A 27933-nucleotide genomic window follows, 5' to 3' on the forward strand; every position below is an offset into this window, starting at 1 on the left:
AAAGGGCGGCCATTGCCATGTGCTGCTGACCAGGAGCTGGACAGAGGGGAAGCCGGACACAGGCTCACTTCCTCTGGGATTTCACGAAATGGGAGGGACAATCTCCCAAGATCAAATTAGCTAGATAAGGATTCCAGCCCTGTGCTTTGTAAACCAGACTGTTTATGTTCCATGTACTCTCTCTGTTGAGTTCTCTTTTGTTCTTTCTCAGTGTTTGGAAGGGTTAGAAGTCCCAGCCTGTGTTTCTGTTTTGAAGGGAGCCAAAGAAAGGGCTGACGTCCAGGCCTGGGCTTGACTGCATGAAAGGAGAGAAGACAGTCTGGTGGCCTGGAACACAAGAGCAGAGGACACCCAGGAGGGACAGAAGTCCAAGAAGGATAGGAACCAGCCGCTTGGAGTAGGGACTGTGCTTTCATTATGAAAACTGGGCTTCTCTCCTTGGGGGAGGTGGTGTGCCCTTGCACAGGTTTGTTTCCAGCAGTGAAGCCCTTTCTCCAGCTCTCCCCTTGAACACTGGGGTTGACTCATGCAGGCTGATACCTCTCACTCTGGTTGAATCTTCCACCAACTAGGCTCTACTGGTCATTCCTATGTGTTTTGAAGCACATCCATCTCACTTCTAATCCACATTTTATTACCTTATTCATTGGGTGCATGTGATTTCCAGAGTCTGCCAGCAATGAGGCACAGACACATACCCTGTCCCAAAGGTAGCAGCTGATTAGATTAATTCATCATTGTTGGCTGAAGCCATCCTGGACCCCAAGGTAACCTGGGAGTCTAAAAACAATGATTTTGGTGAAGTGTTCCAAGTTTGCGGTAACTACGTTTTAAGAAATCAAAATTCAAGACTTCTGGTTTGAATGTACTAACAGAGATAAGAGGGCCAGATATAAGAAATTGGGGCCTTCCGTTAAAATCCAGGACGTCGCTATGTCGCTAAATCCATAGGGCACAGGTAGGGCAAGATGTAGGATCTACATTACCTTTATCTACTGTTACATATATCTTTCATGATTTAGTGGAAAATGCACTTGAAATATAAAGTATATTAAAAAAGGAAAAATCCAAGTTTTCCAAACCAAAGTGAAAACAACGTCCAGACTACCAAACTTGTTTGATCACCATGGAAGGAACCTGTTGGACACTACCTTTACCACAAAGTTGAGTTCATCCCCTACCTCCCTGTGTTCTCTCTGTCCCAGCTCCCCTCTAGGGCTTCAGGCCAACTTCCTTGACCTTGGCTCTTTCATGGGAATGGTTGGGCAATGAGCTAACTGTGGTCCCTTGCATTTTCTCAGCTCCTGAGAGCTGCTGGTTGCTGCCGGCCCAGCCCTTGACAACCCCTGACCCCTCAGCCCTTGCAAACGTCCTCTTATTAACTATTTGGGCTCTTTGGGATTTCCTTTGCCTCCTCCTCCAACATGAGTGCCCTCTTGGTTTCTGTTGGCTGTTCACTTGGGCCCTAGACCCACAACTGCCCTGGACTGGCGCCTCCAGGAATGTTGTGCAATGAAATGAATTGGGACCCATTTCAGCAATGGCGAGGGCTCCAACCTGCTTCTCTGCTCCTTTTCCTCTTCCTCAGTTTCTTCTGCCTCTTCAGCTTCCTCAGGGCTCTCGGTCTTCTGTTCTTCTTCCTCCTTCAGGTCTTGAAGCTCCTTGGTCTTCTTTAGACCTTCCTGGTATCTGGGAGGCAACAACGAACAATTGAGTCTGGAAAGGCCAGGGGCGGAGCATCCTTTCCTGAGTTGCTAGAGGAGGCACTGAGCACCTCTGATGATTACGCACTCACTTCCTGTGGTTCCACACAATAGGAAAAAGCTGGGAAGCTCCACCGCATCCCACGGTGGCTCCTGTCAGGATGACTTCCCCTCACCCCTCGGCCATTCTTCCTGTTTATGTGAAAGTGTGACAAAAGAGACAGGGAAAAAACATGGGTGCAGAGTCTCCTGGCTGGATTCTTCTACAAACCATTTGGGAGGGCTAAGGACTGCATGCTAAGGACTGTGTGGCCTTGGAGCCTCAGCTCCTCCCCTGTAAAAAGGAGAGGCTGGCACCCATTGCACGGATGTTGGAACATTTTGAGGAAGTGCCAGGCATATGGCTTGACCTAGGGAAGGTGACACCTGTCACACAGGCTTGTTGGGAAGCTTTGTGAAAGTGAGAGGCACACAGGTTCACAGTAAATGTTCACAAAGCTGCTGGAAGCATTCACTCCCCTGAATTCTAAGTACAGAGGACAGGTGTGGGTGAAAAGACAGGCTTTCCAAGAGAAACCCTCTGACTTCCTTCTCCCAGGTTTAATATTACCCTGAACATACTTTTTGCTTGTCCTACAGCTGAGTGTTTAAGGCTAGCACAGTTGGGTTGGGGCAACCCCACCACGGTGCAGGTGGCCACCACACCGAAGCCCACAGGTCCCATGTCAGAGGGAAGCTGTATCTCCCTCAGGAGCTACCGGGAGAGAAGCTCAGGATGTGGTACCTGGTCAGAGGTACTTCTCTACCTGGCTCAGCTGGGGCCTTGCTCAGTATTCTGCCTGATCAGTGATTGACAACGAGCCAAAAGTGCTACTGAAGCTCAGTTAGAGAAGGGGGCAGTTGGAAGTTGAGGGAACTCCTTTGACAGGAAGAAGGGATGGCTGAGGCAGGTCCAGGATGTGGGGCTGCAGCTGCTCCTGGGCACTGCTGGCAGTGGCGTGACTGCTCTGGGCATGTGTCAGGAAGCCTCAGGCACCACCAAGAGGAACCCACCCAGGGCCCCTGATTTCCAGATCATTCTGGTGGCTTTCTGCCTAAAAAAGAAGGCAGCCTAGTCATTATCTAACCACACCCTCTTGCCTCGTTTCCTCCTGTCTTTCCTGTGGAACAGTACTGCTCTTTCCTATGTAGTTCCTTACTCAGGCAAGGAGGTCCCAGGGCCACGGGTTGCTTCCCTAAATCCTCTAAGAGACAGGAAAGGCCCGTGGGAAGGTATCTTTTGAGCAATGCCAGGTGACCTCAGGGCTGCTGAAGGCTGACTCACCCTTTCTTGTATGCTTCTTCCTCCATCCTGGCCTTGGTCTCCTGGCTAATCCCCTCCAGGCAGCTTGGAGTCAGCAGGGAAGCAGAGGCCTCACAATCCAGGTCCCCGTTCGTCTTCCCACTAGCAAGAAGAAGGAAGTACAGGGCGTCCTTTCAGGGACAGATGGGACTTCTGAAAACCAAACCATGTCTTTGGCCTGTTCCTGGCCGGAAGTGAGGAAACTCATTCTGGATTGAATTTATTTCAATCTTGCTACCTTAAGATTTTATAAAGGCCTTAGTCCATGAATCCTCCTTAGGCCCCCAGACATCAAGCACTGCACCAGCTTGCCTTTTTCCTCCTGCTCTCAAATCCACTTTTATTCTTATTCCAGGAGATGCTCTGAGTGGACAGACAGATATTGGGAGCTCCAGGGCACTAGGAGGAGGAAGATGGAGGTGGACCAAACGTTCAGAGTCATCCCACCTCTGTAGTCCATCTTCTGCTTCATTCATGTAAATATCTACCCAGTGCTAAGTCACAGGCACCTTGTAATGTGCTGGGGATACATTAGAAAACAAAAGAAAAGGTCTTTGCCAACATGGAGCACAGCAGGAGAGAATGCCCAAAAAAGGAAAGAAAAAAATATGAAATTAATTACTAATTGTGATAACTTTTATGAGAGAAACAAACTCTGTGCAATGACAGAAAATAATGAGGAGAGAATCTGCTTAGATTGAGTGGCCAGAAAAGGCCTCTCAGAGATGGAGTAACTGAAGCACAGACCTGAAAGATGAGAAGTCAGCCACATCTATAGCAGAGGGAAGATCCTCCCAGGTAGAGGATGCAGGATGTGTGAAGACCTCGGGATACAAAAGATGTGGAGATGTTTGAGGAACTGAAGAGGAGCGATGAGGTAAGGGTTAACTTCTGGACAAGATTTTTGATGCCTGTGAGGTATCCAGGTGGAGATGTCAAGTTGGTAGTTGGATATACCAAAGTGAGTGAGAGAAGAGCCCTAGGCTGCAGATATTCAGAATATAGATGGTATTTAAAGCCAGGGGAATGGATAAGACTATCTGGGGACATCGTATGAGGAAAGATGGGAAGAGGACCCAGGACCAAGCCACAGACATCTCTGTCCTTAGCTCAGGTGGAGAAGGAGGAGCCTGTGCAGGAGCTGAGAAGTAGCAGCCACAGAGGTAAGAGGAGAACCCGGAGCGCATGGAGTCCTGGGAGCTGAGAGAGTGTAAGCAGCTCTTTGCAGGAAACCGCCCTCAGCAGGAAGCCCATTTTCTTGTCACTTTAGCAAAGCTATATTGTAACCAACTTTTTTTTTTCCCTTGTGACGATTTTTTTTTTTGAATAACATTTTTTACAATGTTGTGTTCGTTTCCGCTGTAGAGCAAAGTGAATCAGCTATATGTATACATATATCCCCTCTTTTATGGATTTCCTTCCAATTTAGGTCACCACAGAGCACTGAGTAGAGTTCCTTGTGCTATACAGTAGGTTCTCATTACTTATCTATTTTATACATAGTAGTGTATATATGTCAATCCCAATCTCCCAGTTCATCCCACACCCCCCCCTTTCCCCCCTTGGTGTCCATACATTTGTTCTCTCAAATAGGTTCATCTGTACCATTTTTCTAGATTCCACATATGTGCATTAATATATGATATTTGTTTTTCTCTTTCGGGCTTACTTCACTCTGTATGACAGTCTCTAGGTCCATCCACGTCTCTGCAAATGGCACAGTTTCATTCCTTCTTACGGCTGAGTAATATTCCATCGTATATATGTACCACATCTTCTTTATCCATTCCTCTGTTGATGGACATTTAGGTTGTTTCCATGTCCTGTCTATTGCAAATAGCGCTGCAATGAACACTGGGGTGCATGTATCTTTTGGAATTATGGTTTTCTCTGGGTATGTGCCCAGGAGTGGGATTCCTAGGTAATATGGTAGTTCTATTTTTAGTTTTTTAAGGCACCTCCATACTGTTCTCCATAGTGGCTGTATCAATTTACATTCTCACCTAGAATGTAGGAGGGTTCCCTTTTCTTCACATCCTCTCCAGCATTTATTGTTTGTACACTTTTTGATGATGGCCATCCTGACTGGTCTGAGGTGATACCTCATTGTAGTTTTGATTTGCATTTCTCTAATAATTAGTGATGTTGAGCATCTTTTCATGTGCCTCTTGGCCATCTGTGTGTCTTCTTTGGGGAAATGTCTATTTAGGTCTTCTGCACATTTTTTGGTTGGGTTGTTTGTTTTTTGATATTGAGCTGCATGAGCTGCTGGTATATTTTGGAGATTAATCCCTTGCCAGTTGCTTCCTTTGCAAATATTTTCTCCCATTCTGAGGATTGTCTTTTCATCTTGTTTGTGGTTTCCTTTGCTGTGCAAAAGCTTTTAAGTTTCATTAGGTCCCATTTGTTTATTTTTATTTTCATTACTCTAGGAGGTGGGTCAAAAAAGATCTTGCTGCGATTTATGTCAAAGAGTGTTTTGCCTATGTTTTCCTCTAAGAGTTTTATAGTGTCCAGCCTTACATTTAGGTCTTTAATCCATTTTGAGTTTATTTTTGTGTATGGTGTTAGGGAGTGTTCTAATTTCATTCTTTTACATGTAGCTGTCCAGTTTTCCCAGTGCCACTTATTGAAGAGACTGTCTTTTCTCCATTGTTTATTGTTGCCTCCTTTGTCATTGATTAGGTGACCATAGGTGCATGGGTTTATCTCTGGACTTTCTATCCTGTTCCATTGATCTATATTTCTGTTTTTGTGCCAGTACCATATTGTCTTGATTACTGTAGCTTTGTAGTATAGTCTGAAGTCAGGGAACCTGATTCCTCCAGCTTCGTTTTTCTTTCTCAAGATTGTTTTCACTATTCGGGGTCTTTTGTGTTTCCATACAAAAGGTAAAATTTTTTGTTCTAATCCTGTGAAAAATATCCTTGGTAATTTGATAGGGATTGCATTGAATCTGTAGATTGCTTTGGGTAGTATAGTCATTTTCACAATATTGATTCTCCCGATCCAAGAACATGGTGTATCTCTCCATCTGTTTGTGTCGTCTTTGATTTCTTTCATCAGTAACTTATAGTTTTCTGAGTACAGGTCTCTTACCCCTTTTAAGCCAGGCACCCCCATGCTCTACTCATCTCCAGCTCAAGCACACCTTTCAAATCTTTTAATTACACGATACCTTGCCTAACTTATTGGTTCTTTCCGTAGATCAAAGAGGTAGAAATGAAGAATAAGTACTTAACAGATGACCAGATCTCTTCCCTAGCTTCCCCTTCAGTAATCTCCCAAACAAACCGTGTGACCAAACTGTGTGAACAAGATAACATCTAGAGTGAACGAGCCTGCATACAGTGGGGGGATGGTGACCACTCTGACCCCCATCCCAATGATTAACTGAGATTACTTCCCTCCTTCCCTTTAAAAGTTTCATGGCTGAGCAGAATCTTTGGAGGTGGTTTTGGGGACACTGAGTCCACCATCTCCCCAGATTGCCAGCATTCTGATTAAAGGCACCTTTCCTTTCTACCATTTGTGAGTAGTGATTTTGTAAGCAGCGCGCAGTGGGACCCCCATTTGATAACAAAAGGAGAGCGTGTCAAGGAGGGAGCATTAAGTGTGTCACACACACTTTTGAGAGCCCGAGTCAGATGAGTACAGAAAAGGCAACTACTGGATTGGATAACATGGAGGTCAAGAGGAACTTTGGTTACACGGTAGGAGTAAAGACAGATTGGAATGGGGTGAGGGAAGAATGGGAGGTGAGGAGGGGGAAGACGTAGACAGGAATTTGACAAGGACAGGGAATAGAAGACTGTGTCAGGGGAACACGTAGCTGAAAAAGTGGGTCAAGGGATGAAAGCACATTTGAATGTGGATAGAAATGATCCAGTAGAGGGGATGAGAGAAAAGGGAGGACCAAAGGAATAAATTCTTTGAAAAAAGAGAGTAGGGACATACCTTAGAAAGGTGGAGAAACTTCTCCTTGGTCATCACAAAGGGAGGAAGGAAATGAAGATGGTGGGCTGGGAGTTTGGCAAAGGAAGATGAGAGGGATCCTCCTATCTGATAGCTTAAATTTTCTCTATAAAATGGAAGACAAGGTCATCTGCTAAAAGTGAGAGGTAGGGAGGTCTAGGAAGGCTTGAGGAGGGAAGAGAAGGTGTAAGAATCATGGGGTGGAGGTGGGGGGACAAACGTGCTAGAAGATCGTAGTAGTATGGCTGATGGAGCTGGGAGCCCATTTGAGGTATGAAATCATGAGTTTAAAGGAAATATCCTGATGGCCATGCCTTCTCTATAAATCCTGCAGCTCACCTAGGTGTCTGGAATCCCAGTGGGAGTCTTGTCATGGAGGAGCCCTTGAACAAGACAGAACAGCGAGCGGAGCTTTTCAGCCAGGACTCTGAAAGATCACAGCTGCCACCCTCCCCGACCTCTCAGACAGGCTTTATGAGTGAGTCTCCTCATTCTTGGCATCAGTTTCACATGTCTTAGTTTCCCTCAGACCTTGTAAAATTTACATTTCATCAGGCTGGAAACCAAAACCCATTGTGAACAAGAAAGATAACGCTCTAAAAATATCAGCTATTCATAACATTTCTCCTTTTTAAAATTACATTATCCACTCCCTTCCATGCGATCTTTGCCTAATGTGCAGTTTCCTATTTGTCCTAACGACTGGAACAAGAGCAGAAAAACACAGCTACAGCCAAGGGTAGGGAAAGCAATTATTTTATGAAATATGGTAGAGTGTAAAATGTTTACTATTATTTCCTGACCCTTAGACTGAGCTTATAGTTCCTTAAATATTTTCTCCAACTATCTGGAATTTTCTCCCTATGCATTTTAAAGACTCTCCATATGACTGTGATTGCAGGGAGACAGACTGTGTTTCAGTTTGAATGGTGCTTGGCACATAATAAGTGACTTTAATTGTTTGCTGAGTTGTATTGACTTCACCATGGCTCATCTCATCCCTGCCCGTTAATCTTACAAAATGGGCAGGTCCTCTATGTAAATGACTATTTCCTGAGAACTCAGCGCTTGGGTTGAGCTGAAGGAATCCCTATGCATGCCTATAAACATGGAGCTGAGTACAGCTTGTGCCCACCTAAGGACTTCTGGGCCAGACACTCATGGATCTTGGCATCTATTCCTAGCCCATAATCTTGCATGCTTCCTTTTGGGGATGATTAATTAGAATGAGGCTCGTTGTTCTCTCATGTCCACTGGGTCAAAAACGTTTGTCATTGTGCTCAGCTCTCAGTAACATGAGGGGCTGTTTAATCAAAATGTGTTGTGTGACCTGCAGATATAGTAGAGTCTATTTTTTCCACATCTTTAACAATATTTGAAAGTGACTCCAGTCCTTTCCAATGGACAGATCTTACCTTCTCGGGCTCATCTAGGTCTCTAAGCCACCCCCACTGCCAAGGCTCCCTCAGACAAGCCCAGCCCTGGGGGACCTGAACTACAATAGCTTCCTTAATCTCTGTTACTCAATCCCAGGTTTCTGGGGTCCACTACTAGTTGATTGAGGGCTAATCCATTCCAGAATACTATCAGCAAAGGGGAGTTGTTTACTGTATATATTTAATGTCATATAAAACCTTTAAGCAATTTATCTTGAGAGCTCCAAAAGTGTACAGAATGGTTATTTTACAGATTATAGTGAAAAGTTGCTCTGTGATATAGCAGTATAATGGCCCCCCTTATGAAACCAGCCCTGTGCACCGTCCACATCTACGATGGTGCTGATCCCTCAGTGAATGGCTCTGTGTACACCCTCTGCTCCCACCCACTCTGCCCTCCACTCCACACCCAGGCAGTCACCAGGTTCTTTCACAATAGCTCACAGGAGCTTTTGCAAAAATTGCTCTTAAATCCACTCTCTTCTCACCAGTCACACTGAACTTCTTTCTGTTCTTCCAGTTGAGGGTCTATTAAGAGGTTAAGCACAAGAATTCTGCTATCTACTAGCTGTGTAACTTCAGGCAAGTGATGATTTCACTGAGTTTCAGTTTCCTCATCTATAAAATAAAGATATTAGTAATATACCTGCCTCATGGTATTATTGTAAGGATTAAATGAGATCATTAATGTAAGCAATTAGAACATCATTTGGCAAAAAGTAAGCATGTAATAAATAATAAGTATTGTAAGCATGTGATAAATCATCAGTAGTGTTCCTTGACTACTCCATACTTTCTTGCCTTAGAGCATGGAATGTTGTTAACCTCCTATTCACCTGGTTAACTATATAACCTTCATGTTTCACTTTTAAAGTAAATTCCTAGAGGAAACATTTTCTAAGCCTCCGTCCCCTCACCCCCCATACCAAAACTGGGTTGAGTGCTCATTTTCTTGTGTCTTATTCCCTTGGTAACCTGTACTTCCTTCTGATATCACCCATCACATTGTATTACAATAGGCTGTTCCCCATCTATCTTTCCCATTATACCATGAGCTCCTTGAGTGCATTCTAGGTGCCTGGCTCTTGGTTATTAATTGTTGAAGGAATGAAAAATGAAAGACCATGAATAAATAGCTTTTTCTACTTATGAAACTGCTCTTGAAACTTGTTCTATTTTAATCTTTAATACTAATTTTAAATATCACTCTCTATATTTTTCTCTAAATCTACAGGTTCCTAGACCCTTGTTGAGGTGAAGAACAGGTTATTATGAAGTGACCTGCAAGAACAAGGTTCAGAATTCTCTCAAGTTATGTTGGGAGTGCAGTCTGCAGTTAGGTATTTGCTTGTGAAGTATCCACAGGCAGTATGATCTTCTCATCATCTTTCATGTGCTTAGCCAATTCCCTACGTGCTTAGTCACTGTATGCTTAGGGAAATGTGAGATCATTTAAATACAGCAATTTAGAAAGCAATGCATATTAACACATGATGCATTATTTCTCTTTAACGGTATGGTAAATGTGGCTAGGATCAACTATATTTCTGTTAGAATGGAGGATACGAATTCATTTTCACGCACAGATTGTCTCATTGTCAGCCTCTTGGCAATCGATATTTCCAGTTCCATAAATTTAGATGAAAATTACTTAGCATCTTTTAGAAATCCAGAGGGGGAAGCTGTTGTTAGTCTGAATCCCTCCTCCTTTGAACATCCCCTCCCCTTTTTGTAGCCATCTTTATAGGCTGGGTGTATTCCCAACAGGAAAGTCAACTACAGCATGGGTAATGTATCATGGTGGTCTCTCTGAATAGCCCATAAGAATGAGCAGCAGACAGCTTCTTGCTTGACTTGCCTCAATCCTCACTCTGTCCCTATCTCTCCTGGTTCTCAACCCCTGGAATGGTGCTGCCACCATTGATCCTCATTCGTTGCCACTCCTGATTCAGGGCTGCTGTCAGCTGTCCCCAGTTTTGCACCTCGCTTGCTCCTACCAAGGATAGTTCAGGTTCTTGATGACCTCCACTGCCTCAGATGGAAGCTCTCAGCAGGCCTGAGCATTCGTTCTACAGAGTCCAGGTCCTGCCCCATCATGAGAGTCTGCTGGGGAGAGAGGGGACATAGATTTTCTGCCTTGACTTGCTCTGCAGGTCGACAGTTAGGAATGGAGCCTTGTTGGGAAGAAGGGGTTGGTGCGTCCAAAGGCAGGACTGGAAGGGAGAATTTCAGTGTGCTTCTCACTCAGGGCATCAGATGACCATTTCTGGAGAAACTCAGAGACCATGGACTAGACACTATGACTTTAGGGACTTGGTAAGATTCTGTAGCCTCAGTTACTTCCACGTGGTTATTAGTTTGTCACCCTTTTACAATGTCCCTGTAGTGATCAAGAAAACAAGGAAACAAAGAAACAAACAAAAGCACCCTACACAACATGAAGAACTTGTTAGCTTTCTCGGGGTGAGGTGGCAAAGTGAGGAATTGCCTCGCAAACGTCAAGATTAATGGGGGGAGAGTCACTGAACGATAGGTTGGTGGTTGCCTATTCTGAGAGGTGAGGAAAACAGGCTGAGTCTGGGGGTGGGGAGCTGGGAGTTTGTCTGTACTAAAAAAGGGGCCCAACACAGACATTCCTTTCCAGGTCAAGCAAAACTATTCTAACATCAATGAAAAATGAAGGACTAAAGCTGTCTCAAGGCAAGGAAGAAGGAAGAATAGAGGTGTACGTTTTACCAAATGAGGAAAGACACACGGGGAAAGTTCTGAGAGGTGGCAGCTGTGCTCCAGATGTTTTCCAGCAAGCAAATGAAAGAACTGGAAAAGCAAGCTGTAAATTCCTCTGAGTATGTAGAAATAGCCTGCCTTGCTTTGGCTGAGGATAAAAAGACCAGCAAATTGCATAGGTGCCTAGAAAAGTTAGGCATAGCAGACACTGTTTGTTGCGAATCCAATACTCACTCTCCCTCTTACTTCCTAAAAGCAACGTGATTTTGCTCATGAATTTACTCTTCTTCATGGAGCCATTTTGGTCAATGGGAAGCTAACGCGCTCTTCCCATCTCTAGGGCATAGTTTAAGCCCATGATGACAATCTCATTCCTAAAGCCTGTGATTGGTTTAGAAAGGGAGCGTGTTCCAAATTTGCTAACAAGAAGAGAGACTGAAAAAAGATTTCTGAGTTCACTCCTAAGAAAGAAACATGGAAAGAGACGGTCCCTTTCTTCCTCTAGATGTTGTCATGTCTGGATGAAATACCTGGAACTAGTAGCCATTTGCCACAAACCTGCTGATGAAGTCAACACACAAAGTGGGCAGAGAAAAGGAAATTGTAGAGGTTGAGCTGGGGCCTTGCTGTACCACATCTGGAAAAGCCTTATCTGTGGACCTACTATTTAAACCCCTTTGAGTTGGGGCTTCCTTGTATCTGTAGCCCAAAGGATCCCATTGAATAAAGAAGGCTTCTGTCCCCTCTGGGCTCTTCTGGGATTGAGGCACACTTGGACTCAGCTGCAGCATCTTCCTGGTCCAGGAATTTTGCAAACTGGGTCTGAAATCTTTGTGGGTCTCAGAGTCCCATTCATTTCCCCTAGAACCTAATTTGCTTTCCATTGCATTTTGGGAGTGAGGTCGGGAGGAAAGGTGAGTTGGGGAAATTTTCCTCAGGGATCCCCAAAGTTAAGAGGAAAAGGGACATACTTACTTTTCCAAAAGTGCAGGCAGTGCTGAGGTGACAGGTGGGTTGCCTTTCCCATTGGGTGATTCTGACTGAATGGAAAACAGGAGACAGAGAATCGAGGATCAGCTAGGAAGGAAGAAGCCAGGGCCGACAGGTCTCCGATGATGCCGGGGAGGGGTTGCCGCTGCTCCTCTTTCCCCTTCCCCCTCCCCAAGCTTTCCAATCTGCATCTGAGCCCAGGCACTGGCCCTTCCTCAGGCCTTCTCTGCCCTCCTTTCCTGGGTGTTCTTTCCCTCTGGGGCACAGGCAATGTGCACATTTTCCTTCTCCTCTTCCAAGTGTCCTTGAGTGAGGAAAAGAGTTTACATCTTGAGGCTCCATTCTGGAGGGGAGCCATCGGTTTCTCTCTATTCCCTGTTTACTGACTTGGACTAAATACCAGGGAGGCTCCTACCAAATGCAGGTCCCAAGGCCCCTGGGATGGATTCACACAAGCCCATCACTGCCCTCGAGATACAGTTCCAAGCACAACACTCAGGAGATACCTGCCATTACTAAAAGCTCAAGGCATCAGAAATTTTTTTATAATAAATTCCCCAGGAACACCACGTTGTTTCGCTGCAATGGATTTGGTTTAAGCAATGGCTTTCAACTCTGCCTGCATGTTAAAATCGCCTGGGGGATATTTTCTTAAAGTACCGATCCAATCCACAATCTCGGGTTGGGGCCTAGGCACTGAATGTTTTAGAAGTACCCTATGTGATTTTTTTTTTTTTTCACCCTATGTGATTTTAATGGATAACCCTGATTGCTAACCCCTAGTCTAAAGGAATATATATATTTGGAAGCCACATTATACATTTAGTATAGAATGGGAAATAGTCCCTTTTAAACCCACTAACTAGCTCTCCTGAAGCTCTTTTTCAAAAAAATTTTTTTCAGATTGCTTTATTTTAGTGAGTCACTTGGGAGTTTATGCTGATTTCATAGATGATTGAAATGCTCAAGGCAGGAAGAGGTGAAAGAAGTTTAAGAGTTATTGCTACCTATTAGTACTATGGTAGAGCTTGAATCCACTTTATTGCTTACACAGTCAGATTGGTTCCTTATAGAATAGTGCTGGTCAGGGACAGGGCATATAGAAACAATTGGAGAAATAATTAAAGAGTTTTAGGTAGGATTAACCAGATTCACAAAGTTCTGGGATCTAGAAAATATTTTGTTTATAGGAATAGTCTTTGTTTTAAAAAAAATTGAAGTGGATCTTTTTTTCTGATTATAAGTAATACATTCTTACTCTAGAAATATAAAGAGGCATCAAGAAAATTAAAATCACCTGTGATTTTACCATTGCCCAGAGATAACCATTATTAGTAGTTTTACTTACATTCTTTCAGAATTTTCTGTTTACACATAGAAAAACTCTTTCTTAAAGTACAAAACAGAGTTACGCTGTATATACTGGGGTTTTGCTTTTTGTTAATAATAAATTATGGACTTTTTTGATGTCGATAAATAAAATTTTATATTTTAATCATATATTTAGCAGCTGCATAGAAACCCCTTATTGGGCTTTACATAATTTATTAAACCAATCTCTTATTAATGGGAATTCTGGTTATTTCCAGCTTTTCAGTGTTGTAAACAATGCTGTAATGAATCAAAGCAGGGTAACATTGGGTTTAAGAACTCAGGCTCTGGAATCAGAGGGCCTAGGGTTCAAAGCTCAGCTTACCAAGTACTCCATAATGCAATCTTCAGCTGCTTAAACCCACTGCAGAGTGAAGCATGAAAAGAGATACGCTTTGCAAGGAACACTCTCTGAGCTGCCAGCACTTTGCTCAAGGACACTGAGTCTTCTCAGGGCAGTACAAGACCTGGAGCCTGGTCTATACTGAGGCTTCTGAACCCACAGCCCAGAATCTGTGCTGGGAATTTCCTCTCCTTGTTGACCCTACCCCATCCAGGTCACCCCCATAGTTGTGAGCCTGGGGCCCAGGAGGCAAGCATTATCATACTCACCAGGGCTGGTAAGGAGGGGATGGGGGATGAGCTGGGTGACTGGCCAGGCAGGTTCAGGATATTAAACTTGGGCACCACGGCAACGCTGACCCTCCGGCGGGGCATGTTCTGTGGGAAGAGAAGGGATCAGGCCCAGTGTCATGGAGGGGGCAGCACCCAAAGTTCAGAAAGGCCTGGGAAATGCCTACTAATTCCTAATGCTGTGTTCACTGGCTATCCTGGTTTTAGGGTAGTGATGGTGCTGGGGGTTGGTGTAGAGAGAGTGGCCAAAATTAACAAATTTTTTTTATTAGTGATGAGTGATTTCTCAACATGTTCTGATTTTAATTTATCAGATCCTGAAGAGATGGATCAGAAATGACGCCCGGTCATTGGCCAGTGTATGAAACCCTAGATAGTGTATGAAAATGATCTATGGCAATACCAAAGTTTGTGCATCATTTCATGTTCATTAAAGAGATGGTGCAGTCCTGGAAGCCACGAGCAAGGGAAGGTTGGAGGATGAGCTAGCAAGATTCGGAAGCTGAATGAGAGACTCTGTCCAGAGGTTCTTTTGCACCTGTGGATCCAAGAATGACTGATTTCCTGGCTGACTGTGGAAACTTCTGTCTTTCTTTCCCCAGTATTCCTTGAACATGCATACCTTTCCCAGCGAGAGGGACATGGACCGCGCTGTGCGAGGGACCCCATCTTCTGCAGCAGGAGGGAACAGAGAAGAACCCAGGTTAGTTTTCAGAGTAGGCTCCAGCAGGAAGCAGATAGCAGAAACTAAGCCAAGGTATCTATGGGCCAGAACTGACCCTCAAGGGATGTCCCAAGGGCCTGGGTGCAGACGTCACTGAATTTGACACTTGACCTTTTGAGACAATCATCTGCAGGGTGGGGTTTTTTTGGGACAGAGGCTTCATCCTAACTCCTCTGGCCACTATGAGAATCCCTAGTCTTGCACCTCTGGTCTCCACCTCACACCACCACACGGTCTCTGGGTTATGCGGTGGAGAGTATGTGAAGATTCCTCGTAGCAATACCAGGGCTTTTTGGGTCAATTCTTGCTCATTCAAGGAATGTACAGTCACGGAAATTATGAACAAGGAAAGTGTGGTGTCAATAAAAAATGGAAACTTGTTGACAACAGTAATTTCAATATGTCAACTGCAAAATAATTCAGAACAAAAGAAACTAGCACTCCTGGATTTTCTTCTCCTTAGTACATATATTAAGTGATAAAATTCATGTAAAATATTTAGCACCACACCTGGATAATACTACCACTAGAAAACACCAGTATGTGTAGAGAAAGGTTTTTGACAGCTCAGTTCAGTTTGATTCAGTTTGACCAATACCATCTAGTCTGTATAGCTGTCTATTCCTCATATTCATGTATTTTAGGTGTTTCTCTTGAAAAGCACATAACTAACACTTTTTCTTAATCTAATCTGAGGTTTTCTATTAACCAACAAGTCTAAGTTGTTTATATTTCTTATGATTGATATATTTCTACCATCTCATTTTGTAGTTTATATTTGCTTCATTAATTGAAGTTTTTCTAACCTTCCCTCCCCCCAGATTGGTTTGGAATTTATATATTTTAGTTGTAATCTTTAGTGTGCCCCCTTAAACTTTTAACATGTTACATGACTTTAGATTTTAAATGAATCAGATATCTATCCTTTTCCTGAATCAACCTTAAAACAATGATCACCCTTTTGAACTTAAATTATATTGTTTTTCAGTATTTTTTAAATTAATTAAATTTTATTTTTGGCTGTCTTGGGTCTTCGTTGCTGCGCACGGGCTTTCTCTAGTAGCGGCGAGCGGGGGCTACTCTTCGTTGCGGTGCGTGGACTTCTTATCGCGGTGGCTTCCCTTGTTGCAGAGCACGGGTTCTAGGTGCGCGGGCTTCAGTAGCTGTGGCACACGGACTCAGTAGTTGTGGCTCACGGGCTCTAGAGCACAGGCTCAGTAGTTGTGGCACACAGGCTTAGTTGTTCCACGGCATAGGGGATCTTCCCTGACCAGAGTTTGAACCCGTGTCCCCTGCATTGGCAGGCGGATTCTTAACCACTGTGCCACGAGGGAAGTCCCTGTTTTTCAGTATTTTATTTCACTTTGTTTTTGGAATCCCAAATTATGATGACTGTTGTTTTACACAGTGAATGCTTATTTAGATTTACCCACATGTTTACAAATGTCTTTGATCACCATCCCTTCCTGCATCCGACTTTCTTTTGATCTCAATTTTATTTTTCCCTAAGTACATCCTTTAGTTGTTCTTTTGGCAAGGATCTGTGAGAGGTAAACTTTCTCAGTTGTTGCCATAAAATGTCTTTACAAAGCCCTCAAGCTTGCATGATAGTTTAGTTGGTAGTATTATCTCCAGGTTAACAGTTACTTTCTCTCAGCTCTTTGGACACTAATTCATTGTCTCCTCGTACTATTATTGGTCTTGGAATTTGCCGTTCCTTTGTGAATAATCTGTCTTCTCTCTCTCGTTATTTTTAAGAACTTCACTTTGTCCTTGGGGTTCTAAAGTTTCTCTCTGATGTGTTTTTATTTCTTTTGCTTGGGAGTCTCTGTACTTTCTAAATGCAAGGATTCATGTCTTTCTTTAGTTCTGGAAAATTCTCAGATCCTGGGAAATTCCTTTGAATATTTTCTCTCCCTTATTCTCTCATTATGGATCTCCTAATAAAAGTATTTCGAAGTTTCTCATTCTATATCCCGTATCACATTTCTTTCATATTTAAATTAATTTATCCCTCTGAACTGCATTTTGGGTGACTTCTTCAAATCTGTCTTCTGGTTGACAAATTTTTTCCTCAACTGTTCCTAATCTGATGTAAATGTTGTACCAATCAGGATAAGCTAGGCTATGCTACAATAATAAACAACCCTAAAGCCTTAGTGGGTTATAACAACTAAGATTTATTTCTTGCTTTTGCTACATGTCCACTGTTTTTTTTTTATAAACCACTTTATTGAGATAATATATCACACAATTCTCCCATTTAAAGTACGCAATTCAATGGTTTTTAGTATATTCACAGACTTGCTACATGTCCATTTGCTTATGAGTTGGCAGCAGGCTCTGCTCTGCACCCCCTCACTCAAGACTCAGGCTGATGGAGCTTCTACTATTTTGGAGCAGTGATGGTTGTCATGTCTGGAGAAAGAAACATAGGGCAAATGGCACACTAGTTCTTATGGACCTCAGCTCAAATGCGACACATGTCCCTCCACTGACATTTAATGCCAAATCACATGGCCTCACCTAACTTCAAGGGGATGGAGAAGTGTGCCCATCTGAATGGGCACATTCAGGAGGAGGAGATCTGAATATTGAGGAACAGCTTCAACTCTAATAACTACCACTCCTAAACAACTGAGTTTTTAATTTCCACGCCTCTATTCCTCATTTCTAGGATTCTATTTTATTCTTTTTTGATGGTTGTAGTCTTCTATTCTCATATTTCTGATTTGTTCTTTTATGCCTCTAATAATTTTACACATATCTTTAAAAAATGTATCAGATTGTTTTATTATCTGCTATCTTTAGCATATCATCCTGTTGTTTGGGTGTCTGATGATTCTTGCTTGTGGTAGATTGTTTTCCTATTTTATAATTCTATATTGTAAACTCATCTTCTGTGAAGCTTTCCTTAGAGGATCCTGTGTCTCCTGGGCACAGGGTGTGTCTCTCCAGAGTGATTTATGTTTGTTTCCGGCAGTGTTCCTAGCAGCACCATTGTGATGTTCTTTTCAGAATCTCTGCATATTGCATCATCACTTTTGTTATGGCATGTACTTTGTGGGTATGCATTTTTCCTATGAGGAAGGAGAAAGTGTTTTTTTCTTACTAGAGCCCAGGGTAAAACAGACAAACTTCCTTGATTTGTTCCATTGTGAATTGGTGAGTTCCACAAATACAGTCCTTAGAAAGTCTTAACTTTCTGTGGGAGGCTCAGAGTCAACTCTCTGCCTTGGGTGTCCGAGGCCTCATCTCAGATTGCATGCGAGTGCAAAAGCCCAGAGCCCAGATAGCTGAGGCTGACTCTTATCCTCAAGGAAGCTGCAGGGTCAGCTTGGTTTCAGTTCTCTTTTCTTTTCTTGTATCTGAGTATTTCAATTTCTTTTCTTGTGGATTCAGCTATTCTTTTAGACTAATGTTTGCTTCACTTTATCCAGCAGAAATTTCTAAGTATTTGTAGTCAAAGGATTTTCAAGTTTTCCAGTCAGCCAAAACAGCAGAACCGGAAAATATTCTTTGTATATGAAGAGTTCATACAGTTAATAAAATACCAATCTCACAAGTGGGCAAAAAATTAGAGAATTTACACAAGTAGAAATACAAATGCCCAATAAACATTTGAAAAGGTCAAGAAATACAAATTAAAACTATGGGAAGAGATACGATATTGGCCCATCAAAGTCAAAAATATTTTCAAAAAGAAAAGCCAAGAATGTCCATGGCACAATGAATTGAGCATCACTGTTACCCATTAAATGGAAATATCAATGGGTTATTTGGAAATAATTTGCTTTAAGAGCCTTATATGACATATATACACTAATATGTATAAAATAGATAACTAATAAGAACCTGCTGTATAAAGAAAAAAAAAAAGATTAGTGACATAAACTCTGAATCTGTCTGTCATCAGAATTCCCTGTTAAAATGCAAATCCACCTGATAGAGGGAATGACTGTTCTTTATTAATCACAGACAACTGAGCATATATTAGTTTGTCACCATTAAATATAGAGAGCAAATATACAAGGAATTGAACACAAAACTGGGGCATTTTTTACAGTAGAATGGACAAAGGTAAGATTTCAGGGATATATTTCAGTCAAGGGACAGCATGAAGGTCTCAAAGTGGGAAAAGATGCCTTGAGAACAAACCTCACTTGTTTCCCATTTTTTAAAGGTAAACCTGGAGTACTATGACTAGAGAGAATCTATGAGATATTTATATTGACTCTTGATTAATTTCTTCTAAAAGCTAGGCATTGCAGTGACACTACTTTATTGATGATTCTGGTCACAACTCCTGTCAACTGAAGTTTGTGTTTTTTTCCCTCTCTGGATATTTGGTAAAAGTGACTTTTCCCCTGAAGCTCCCTAGTGACTATTCAATTTTCTGTTTCGATTTGTTTAATAAAGATTTTATTTATACAGAAAAAAAAGAGCCTTATAAATATTCCTTTCCCCTGAGTTAGTATTTACACTTCTGGAAATCTACCTTAAGGAAATAATCCAAAATGCAGGCAATCAGCATGTTTCATATTCAGAAAAAAAAATAGATGTTTTTTTTTTTCTTCTGAATGTGTATCACCTTTCTTGAAATCAGAGATATTTTCTTTCACCGTAGTCTTCAGGCACAGACAAAGATTGCATATATGACAAAGAAGTCATATAAAAGCTTAAAGAACAACCACCATCAGGGAATGGTCACAGAGTATCTGATGGGCACATCTGGCCCCTCTGCACCAGCCCAAGCTGAGGTGTAGCTTGGAAAAACAGTGGAGTGGGAACAGATGTGTGAAAACTACCCATTCACCGTTCAACACTCAACTACCGGCTTCCGTCTGATTGTAAGCACTTTCTCATGCCCCCAGACGGAATGTGGGACTCTGCCATGTGCGCCCATAAAGTCTGCTTACATCTGTCACAGCACTGCTTACACTGTCCTGCCCTCACCACAGGTTGGGAACTCCTTTGGGTCAGGGGCTGGGTACACTTCACCTCTGTATTCCAGTATCACGTGGGCACACGAGAGATGCTCAGTAAATGTCTGTAGAATGAATGGATGAGACTCATGGGCAACTGTGCTCATTCCATAAATCAAGGGTAGGGTGGTTCACAGGAGACCCTGCACCTTGCAGGACAATACTGTAAGAGCACACGTGTTAGGATTTCTTTGGTGGCAGCTTCTCCACTTCCAACACTGACAGAGAGAGGTTTCTTAGAGGCCCAGCTGCATGTGGGTCAGGAGCCTTGCTGCCAAGACCAAAGCAGACGGTCTGGAGCACGTGTACGCCGCCTTCGGACCCTGGGAAGCATCACTGATATTCCCCAGGAAACTTGTGAAACCTCCTGTTTATAAAGGTTTCTCCATCTGTTATACTTTCTGTACTTTCCCTCCCTCTGCTCTTGGTAACACGGATGTTTGCATTCCACAGGGATTCCTGTTGCTAAAAGGTCTGTTTTCTCCTGCTAACACCACACCTCATCAGCCAGAGCCCAAACCCTGGCAAGCTCCCAAGGAGAGATACTGGTCCACAGCACCGTCCTCCTTCTCCTGGACTGCGGCAAAGCCTCCTAACTCGTCTCTCCATCCCTCAATGTCCACACTCTCCTAATGCATCGCCCACTCTGAAGTCAGCAATCTTCTAAAAATAAAATCTGATTATGTCGGCTGATGTAAACCCACCAGTGTCTCCTCACTGCCTGGAGGACAAAGGCCCAGATTGTTCGCAGGGCCTGGCATGTGGCCCTGGTCTAACAAGTCTTACCTTCAACGTATCATTGTCACACTCCAACACCCCAAACCACATCAGACTGTTTGTTTCGTAGTCTTCTCAGCCCAACCTCCACGCCTTTGCACAAGCTGTTTCCTCCACTTGGGGTGTATTTCCCCCTTTAGCCTGGAGAACTCCTACTTTTACTTTAAAACACTGCAACTCTCCTACTGTATAGCACAGGGAACTATATTCAATAGTCTGTGATACAGTGTTCACTGCAGCACTATTTACAATAGCCAGGACATGGAAGCAACCTAAATGTCCATCGACAGATGAATGGATAAAGAAGATGTGGCACATATATACAATGGAATATTACTCGGCCATAAAAAGGAATGAAATTGAGTTATCTGTAGTGAGGTGGATGGACCTAGAGTCTGTCATACAGAGTGAAGTGAGTCAGAAAGAGAAAAACAAATACTGTATGCTAACACATATATATGGAATCTAAAAAAAAAAAATGGTCATGAAGAACCTAGGGGCAGGACAGGAATAAAGACACAGACGTAGAGAATGGACTTGAGGACACAGGTAGGGGGAAGGGTAAGCTGGGATGAAGTGAGAGAGTGGCATGGACATATATACACTACCAAATGCAAAATAGATAGCTAGTGGGAAGCAGCCACATAGCACAGGGAGATCAGCTCGGTGCTTTGTGACCACCTAGAGGGGTGGGATAGGGAAGGTGGAAGGGAGACACAAGAGGGAAGAGATATGGGGATATATGTATATGTAAAGCTGATTCACTTTGTTATAAAGCAGAAACTAACACACCATTGTAAAGCAATTATACTCCAATAAAGATGTTAATAAATAAATAAATAACAATGATATTCTCCTGAAAAAAAAAAGTCTGTGATAGACCATAACAGAAAAGAATATGAAAAAGAATGTATATATATGTATAATTGAGTCACTTTGCTGTACAGCAGTAATTAACACAACATTGTAAATCAACTATACTTCAATAAAAAACAAAAAACAAAACAAAACAAAACAAAAACCACAGCAACTCAATATCAAGTGGAATCAGATGGCCCTTCCTCTGTGCTTCTATAGCAACCTGTATAGAACTTCTTTAAAAGAGAGTATTTCTTTAAAGCATTTGTCTTGCCCACGAGTCTAATAGTTATCTCAGCAGTATCTCCTTTACCCAGGCTCTCACTCCACCCCTCTGCCCAGACTCCATCTCTCACCTGGATTACTGTAATGGTTGCTTTGTGGGTTTCCCTGTCTCTGGCTTTACCCCAGTAATGTAATTGCCACATCATTGCCAGAGGGAATCTTCTAACTATATATTTCCTTAGCATGTGCTGCCCAAAGGGGGGACCCCAAAGCACAAAGGTTGAAAGGTTTGGGGTGTGCCACTCTCACAAAGGAGGTTGAATTCTTGCAGCCTATGGGCTTTGCATCAGTGATCAGCTTCTCTGGTTACTTTTATCAGGAGTTGCTTGGGGGCCATTCATGCTTTCTGGTTCCAGGCCCCCAAGCTCACAGGAACAGTGACTGTGAGGCCCGTGTGGGCGGCATTGGGCCAGGCAGCAAGCTTTGCTCACCCTAACACAGGCCCTGGGGCTGTCCCATAGGCATGATCCTAGCCTGGATCCATCAGGGACCCAATATCACAGGGCCAAGGTCGGGGGTGGGCAGGAACCCAGTTCCTTACCAGAGGGGCCACAGCTGCGGCTTGAATTCTGATTTGCAAGTTTTTTAAACTCCATGAGCTCTGCATGGTCCTTCTCATACGTCCTCTTCAGGTTCTCCACATACTGCATCATCACTTCTGTTGCTTTCGACATGCGCTTTTCCTGCAGGGAAGAAGAGTGTGAACACACAGGGCATTTGGATGAAAAGCTCATCAGCACTGTTTGCTCTGAGCCAAGCTCTGGGCTGGGGGACTCGAAAGGATACAAGGACCAATCAGACGTGACTCTGCCCTCTAAGAGTTTGCTGTCTGGGATGTGAGTTGAGACGGGGGCTCAGGCACCTGCACTCAAGGATAACAAGGAGGAGCCCAGCCACAAAGCCTCAGGAGATGAGAGGGGGCAGAGTCACCTCCGCTTGCAGAGAATGGGTCAGGGGAGGCTTCTTGAGACGGAGTGAAGTGCTGTAGGGTCTGGGCACGTAGCTATGGGCAGGAGAGACAAAGAGCATTAGCCAGGGAACTCCAAGAGCCAAGGTCCAGAGGCAGGACATCACAAGGCTTGTATCAAGGTGAGGATTTCCCCTCCAGACAGGATCCTTTGGAGAGTGAAAGGGGGTGCCATCAAGAATTATGCTGGGACAATAAGCGTATACCAGAATTGTCTGGAAAGCCAGGAAAGTACAGGTCATCCTACTCATGTAGGAATCAGCAAATGGTTGGGTTTGTTCACAAGAAGAAAAGGTGAGTTAGGGCTGGGTTGTGAAGGACCTTGAATGCTATACTAAGGAATTGGGATTTACTCTGAAGGAAGGGGGGAGCCATCGAATGTCTTAAAGTAAGGGAGTGTCATAATCAGGTCGCCAGTGGAGACTGGACTGAAGGGTGTGAGACTGGTGGCAGCAAGGGCAACAGGAGAAGAGAGGATGAGTGCCTGAACCAGTCCAGTGGAACCAGAGAAGACGGTGAGGACAGAGACACGGAAGCCACTTGCAGAAGGGTGAAGGCTGGAGTGAGCCGCGCGTGGGCAGAGAAACGCTTTCACGAGGGCTGTGCAAAATGAGGAGGAGTCTTCTCTACTGACACCCCGTGGATCCCTCAGAGATCCTTGCCCGCGGCCTGCCTGTCCCCAGAGGGACACGCTCAGTGACTGTCCCCTGGACAAAGTCCCCGCAGCCCTGAGCCGAGACCAGCCACTTCCCTAAAGCCCTCCCTTTGTTGCTGCTCCCAGCTGGAGTGGCTTCCTGGGTGCTGCTGCTGAGTTGGGTGCCCTTCCCCCGGCAGCACACGGGTGGGACAGCCCCGTGGCTTGTCCTTCCTTTGTTCTATGAGAACTGCCCAGGGCTGGGCCCCAGGAACACCCCTGTCATGCAAACCATGCAGCAGGACACGGGTCCACAGTAACAGCAGCAGTGATAACGACATCCAGGTGCTTTACAAGTGTCACAGTGCCCTGTATGGCAGATACTGTCAGCATCCGCATTTTATGGTTGGAGAAGCAGGAGCACAGAGGCCCGAGGCCACACAGTGAAGCCTTGTGGAGCCAGGATGAGAACTCAGGCAGTCTGACCCCACAACACCATGCTGGATCAGGGTGGCACCCTGAGTGCCTCACGACTTCAAAGTGGCTGCGAGGGAGCCAGACTTGGGCCTGCACCCCAGCTTTGCCCCACGCTAGTGCTATTACCTTTCTGAGACTTCATGTCTTCATCAGGGGATAAGATTATTTACTTTACAGAGTTGCTGGGAGGATTAATGAAACAAAGCAGTTTTTCCTAAAGCACATTTTGCCAAATACTAGTTCCTTGGGAGTTGAATAGGTATTTTGTGGGAACAAGAAGTGGCGGGGTGGGTGATTCTTTACTCAAATACATTTGAGAAATACGTCGGTAATGTTAAACAGACTTTTTCATTACAGGACTTCTCAAAGCCTTGCTTATGCCAACATGCCTCAGAAATCTCCAAGAAAGGAAGGTAGTATGCAGCAGTTCTCAAATGTAGGTATCCATAGAAAGCTTTATCTGGGGAGCACCTCAAGAATTTAGTGGTCCATCAAAAATACACTGAGACGACCACAATTACGGACGTAGGATGTGTGGCACAGAGGAAGCCATCAATTAGCAGTATCTGTAGTTGCCACTGCTTACATCGCTGCTCCAGTTACTGCGGACAGAGCAGAGCTCACCTGGCGGACGGCCCCCACCATCTCGGCTCGGCTGGAGAGGCGGGCAGCCAGGCGGTGCAGGACCGCGATGTCCTCCAGCAGCTTCTGGTAGGTCTCCCGGTGCTCACAGTGGTGCCAGAGTGAAGCTGAGGACTGAGCAGGGAGAAGGAACGTCACGTGGGGTCCTCACAGACCAAGACTTGACCAGGGCTGTCACAAGACGAGCCCTGGCCCCATCCTGGCCGAGAGGAGGCGCCTCTGCAGGGCCCAGGCGACGGCTACTTCTGGGATTGGAGAAGCCCAATGTGGACACTCTATAGCTGGCTGGCCTGAAGGAAGGGAATCACAGCCAGGTCTCTGGTTCCCAGGGGGCTCCCTTTGCCATCCCAGGTCATCCAGCCCCCCTCCTGAGAAGCTGCCAAGGGCTCAGAAGCCTTAACTACAGCCCTGAGGTAACCAAGCCTTCGGGATCTCTGCCTCAGCTCCTCCCAGCTCTGAGGAAGGCTGCCTGGCTCAGGGCCTTGGCCCCATTTCTCACTTCAGGATACCCTGTTCGGTGACTGAGAAAAGCAGGAGACCCGGCACAGCCCTTGGGGACAGTGTCTCCTGCAAGGATTCCCCAATCAGGCTCCACAATTACCGTAATGGAAGCTTTGAAGTGTTCCAGTTCCTTCTCTGTGTTCTCCTCTGTCAGGTTGCGTTCCCTTTCCGCCTGGTTAATTCTAGATTCTAGGGTGTAGCTGTCATTTCTAAAGGCCAAGGACAGTTGTACAAACACGTTCTGTTGGGAACAAGAGTGTTGGAGAGGTGCTAGGAGGAGTTACTGCAGGGAGCAAGGCTGCCGGTGGAATTTTTTGCTCAAGGATTTTATATCAGCTCCTGGAACCAGCCCCCACAGCAGCCAAGAACAAGTGAAACTCTCCCTTAATGAAGTAAACTGCCCAAAAGATGGCGAAATAGTAACCTGAGATCCATGCTAGGTCCTTCCCAGGACCAGAAGACCAAACACATTTTACTGAAAAAGAATAAGAGAATAACACTTTGCTTTTTCCTGAATGTCAAGAAAATAACATCCTGTATTTGGGTTTAGATAAACTCAGGCCAACACAGCTGATTGTGTAAGCAGTTTGGATTCATGCTAGGATTTATGGCATGCGGGTTTTGGAGATTTCACATGAAACTACTGTATTTAAAGAAACCCCACTTGAGATGTAAGCCTGTTGACTCAAAGCAAACTTCAACCAGCATCTTATCTGAATATTCCAAATCCTACGCTGAAAGCAGCTTTTACAAGCTGCCAGGAGATTAAATAAAGCCAGGTATGATTCTGTTAGGAGAAGCTTTCTGGAACAAATATTCCATGCCAAAAATGCAGCCTGCATGAATGAACTTTGAAAGGTGGTGTTGATCAGACATGGAATTCCTGGTCTAATAGGAAACTACTGGGGAGGAGAAATACACAGATGGACTCTACACAGGAAGGAAGCAATGGCCTTCATTTTTACAGCCTTCATTTGCCTTGCCTGTGTCAAGTGGTAGAAGATTTACACCCTTAGGGTGAGTTGATTCTGCCTGAGCATCTGAAGTTCATGTAACATGGCCCACGGTGGGCAGACATCTCCAGATGGAGAACTGAAGACCCTGAACTGCTCGATGATGATGATGATGAGGGCCACATTGAAAGCTACTCCCTATTGAGCATCTGCTATACGCCAGAACTGCCAGGAGTTTTACGCACCTTAGCTTGTTTAATCCCTCAACAATCCTCTGCCATAGGAACTGTTATGTCCACTTTATGGGTAAAGAGACAGAGAGCAGAGAGGTCATTAACTTGTTCAAGGTGTCACAAGGGAGTAGCAGAAGCAGAATTCAGCCTCAGACTATCTGATTCCAAAGCCTGTGCTCCTCTCACCATGCTGAGCACAGATTGTGTCAGCACACACCTGAGGACAGGAGCGCACCCTTAACCAAAGTGCCCACGGCCATCACCACCAGCGGCAGTGGGTGGGGATTCTCTGTCTTGCCCAAGCCTCAGTCAAATTTATCAACAATGCTCAATATTTAGTTCTCTATAACTGGTTATCCCCTTAATGGCAGTGTGATATAAAGAGCCCTGAAGTCAGTCAGAACACTTGGCTCCAAATGCTGATTCTGCTAAGCACGGGGTCTGGGATCTCAGATAACTTATTTAATCCCTCAGTTTCCTCCTTTGTTCTGCTTCCTGCTCTACCTGTTTCTCAGAGCTGATGGGGGGGTCAGCTGAAAGGATGGATATGTGTGTGCCAGGTAACTGTTACTATCTGTGCCAGATATTTTACACAGTCCATCTCCCTTTGCTTATGTAGTCCACTGGGTCTCAGTAAGTGTATGTTCGTTTTCTTGTTATCAAGCGTAAACCATGTTTTAAGACTGTAAAATCTTCCATCCTCCCAACCTCGAGTGAAGTATTCTGGAATCATCCATGTTCTTGCTCCTTTCCTTCTATCAGTTCCAATGTAATCGTCATGGAAACAAACTACTGCTGGTGTCGGAGGTCCTCACTGTCTCACCTCCGATGCATTCTCTTTGTCCATCTACCCCTTCGCCAGAATGAAATGCAAATTCCTCTCAGCTCACTCACCAGCCCCATTGGGACAGCTTCTCTACAGAGACAAGGAGGCCCCGAGGAGAATCATGGGAGAATCAGGGAAGGTGGGAGAGCTGACAGCATAGCCACCCGCCTTGGCTGAGCTGGCTTCCTTACGTCTGAAACCCTCAGAAGGAAAGCACCTTTTTCCTCCAGACCAAAGTTTGAAACGTGAAATCTGATCGTCTTTTAATAATTTTGAAATAAATTTGATTCAGTTCTGCAGCCTCCCAGCTGCTTTGTGTATCTAAGTCACACTTTTAAAGAAAACAAATAATCGTTGATGAAATGTGGAACTTCCAGCTACCTTCTCATCCCTGACGAAATTTGTCAAAATCTTCCATTAACTGGAGTGGTGGTCGGGGGCTTGGTGGCTCAATAGGGCTGATCACGATGCCCATATTCCCCCCATGGCCACTCATTCTCATGTTTGTGTAAAAATGTCAGGAGCAGAGGCTGGAGAAGGAAATGTTTTGAATGAACCCACTCAAGCTCAAGTACTCAATTTCATAGAACACTGGAGTTACTTACCTCAACTTCCTTTTCAGTGAGTGGAGGGGCACTGTGAAAAAGAAAAGACATGCAAATGAACTTTATCCAACCTTTGAAATAAACCAAAAGGTGCCTCTGAACAGCAGGCAGACCAGGTGTTTCCAGGAATTAGAGTAAGCAGGGCTGGCGAGATGGAAAAGATGCAGGGTACCCTTTGTGTGAGTTCTGTAACCCGTGACGTATTCGCCAAGATAGTGACTCCTGCAGGGGAAGTATGGTGGAAACTATTAGATCCTGGGGTCAGTGCTCCACCAGTGCCTCCACTAAG

General features: G+C 44.4%; 1 protein-coding gene across 4 annotated transcripts in view; it reads right to left on the reverse strand.

The window, feature by feature from the left end:
• The window catches only part of IRAG1 (inositol 1,4,5-triphosphate receptor associated 1), a 148563-nt gene that overhangs the window by 6718 nt on the left and 113912 nt on the right, over window positions 1–27933 (reverse strand). For all 4 annotated transcript variants that reach the window (XM_082478112.1, XM_082478114.1, XM_082478111.1 and 1 more), the window contains 9 exons: window positions 27645–27675; window positions 25128–25268; window positions 24509–24640; window positions 22348–22489; window positions 14800–14849; window positions 14157–14264; window positions 12159–12223; window positions 3028–3147; window positions 1558–1689 (listed from right to left, as the gene is read on the reverse strand). In XM_082478112.1, coding sequence (XP_082334238.1) covers window positions 1558–1689; window positions 3028–3147; window positions 12159–12223; window positions 14157–14264; window positions 14800–14849; window positions 22348–22489; window positions 24509–24640; window positions 25128–25268; window positions 27645–27675 — 921 coding nt within the window. The remainder of the gene's footprint in view (window positions 1–1557; window positions 1690–3027; window positions 3148–12158; window positions 12224–14156; window positions 14265–14799; window positions 14850–22347; window positions 22490–24508; window positions 24641–25127; window positions 25269–27644; window positions 27676–27933) is intronic.

Source organism: Balaenoptera physalus (genome assembly GCF_965194825.1).
Source record: "Balaenoptera physalus genome assembly, chromosome: 10".
NCBI classification, from domain to species: domain Eukaryota; kingdom Metazoa; phylum Chordata; class Mammalia; order Artiodactyla; family Balaenopteridae; genus Balaenoptera; species Balaenoptera physalus.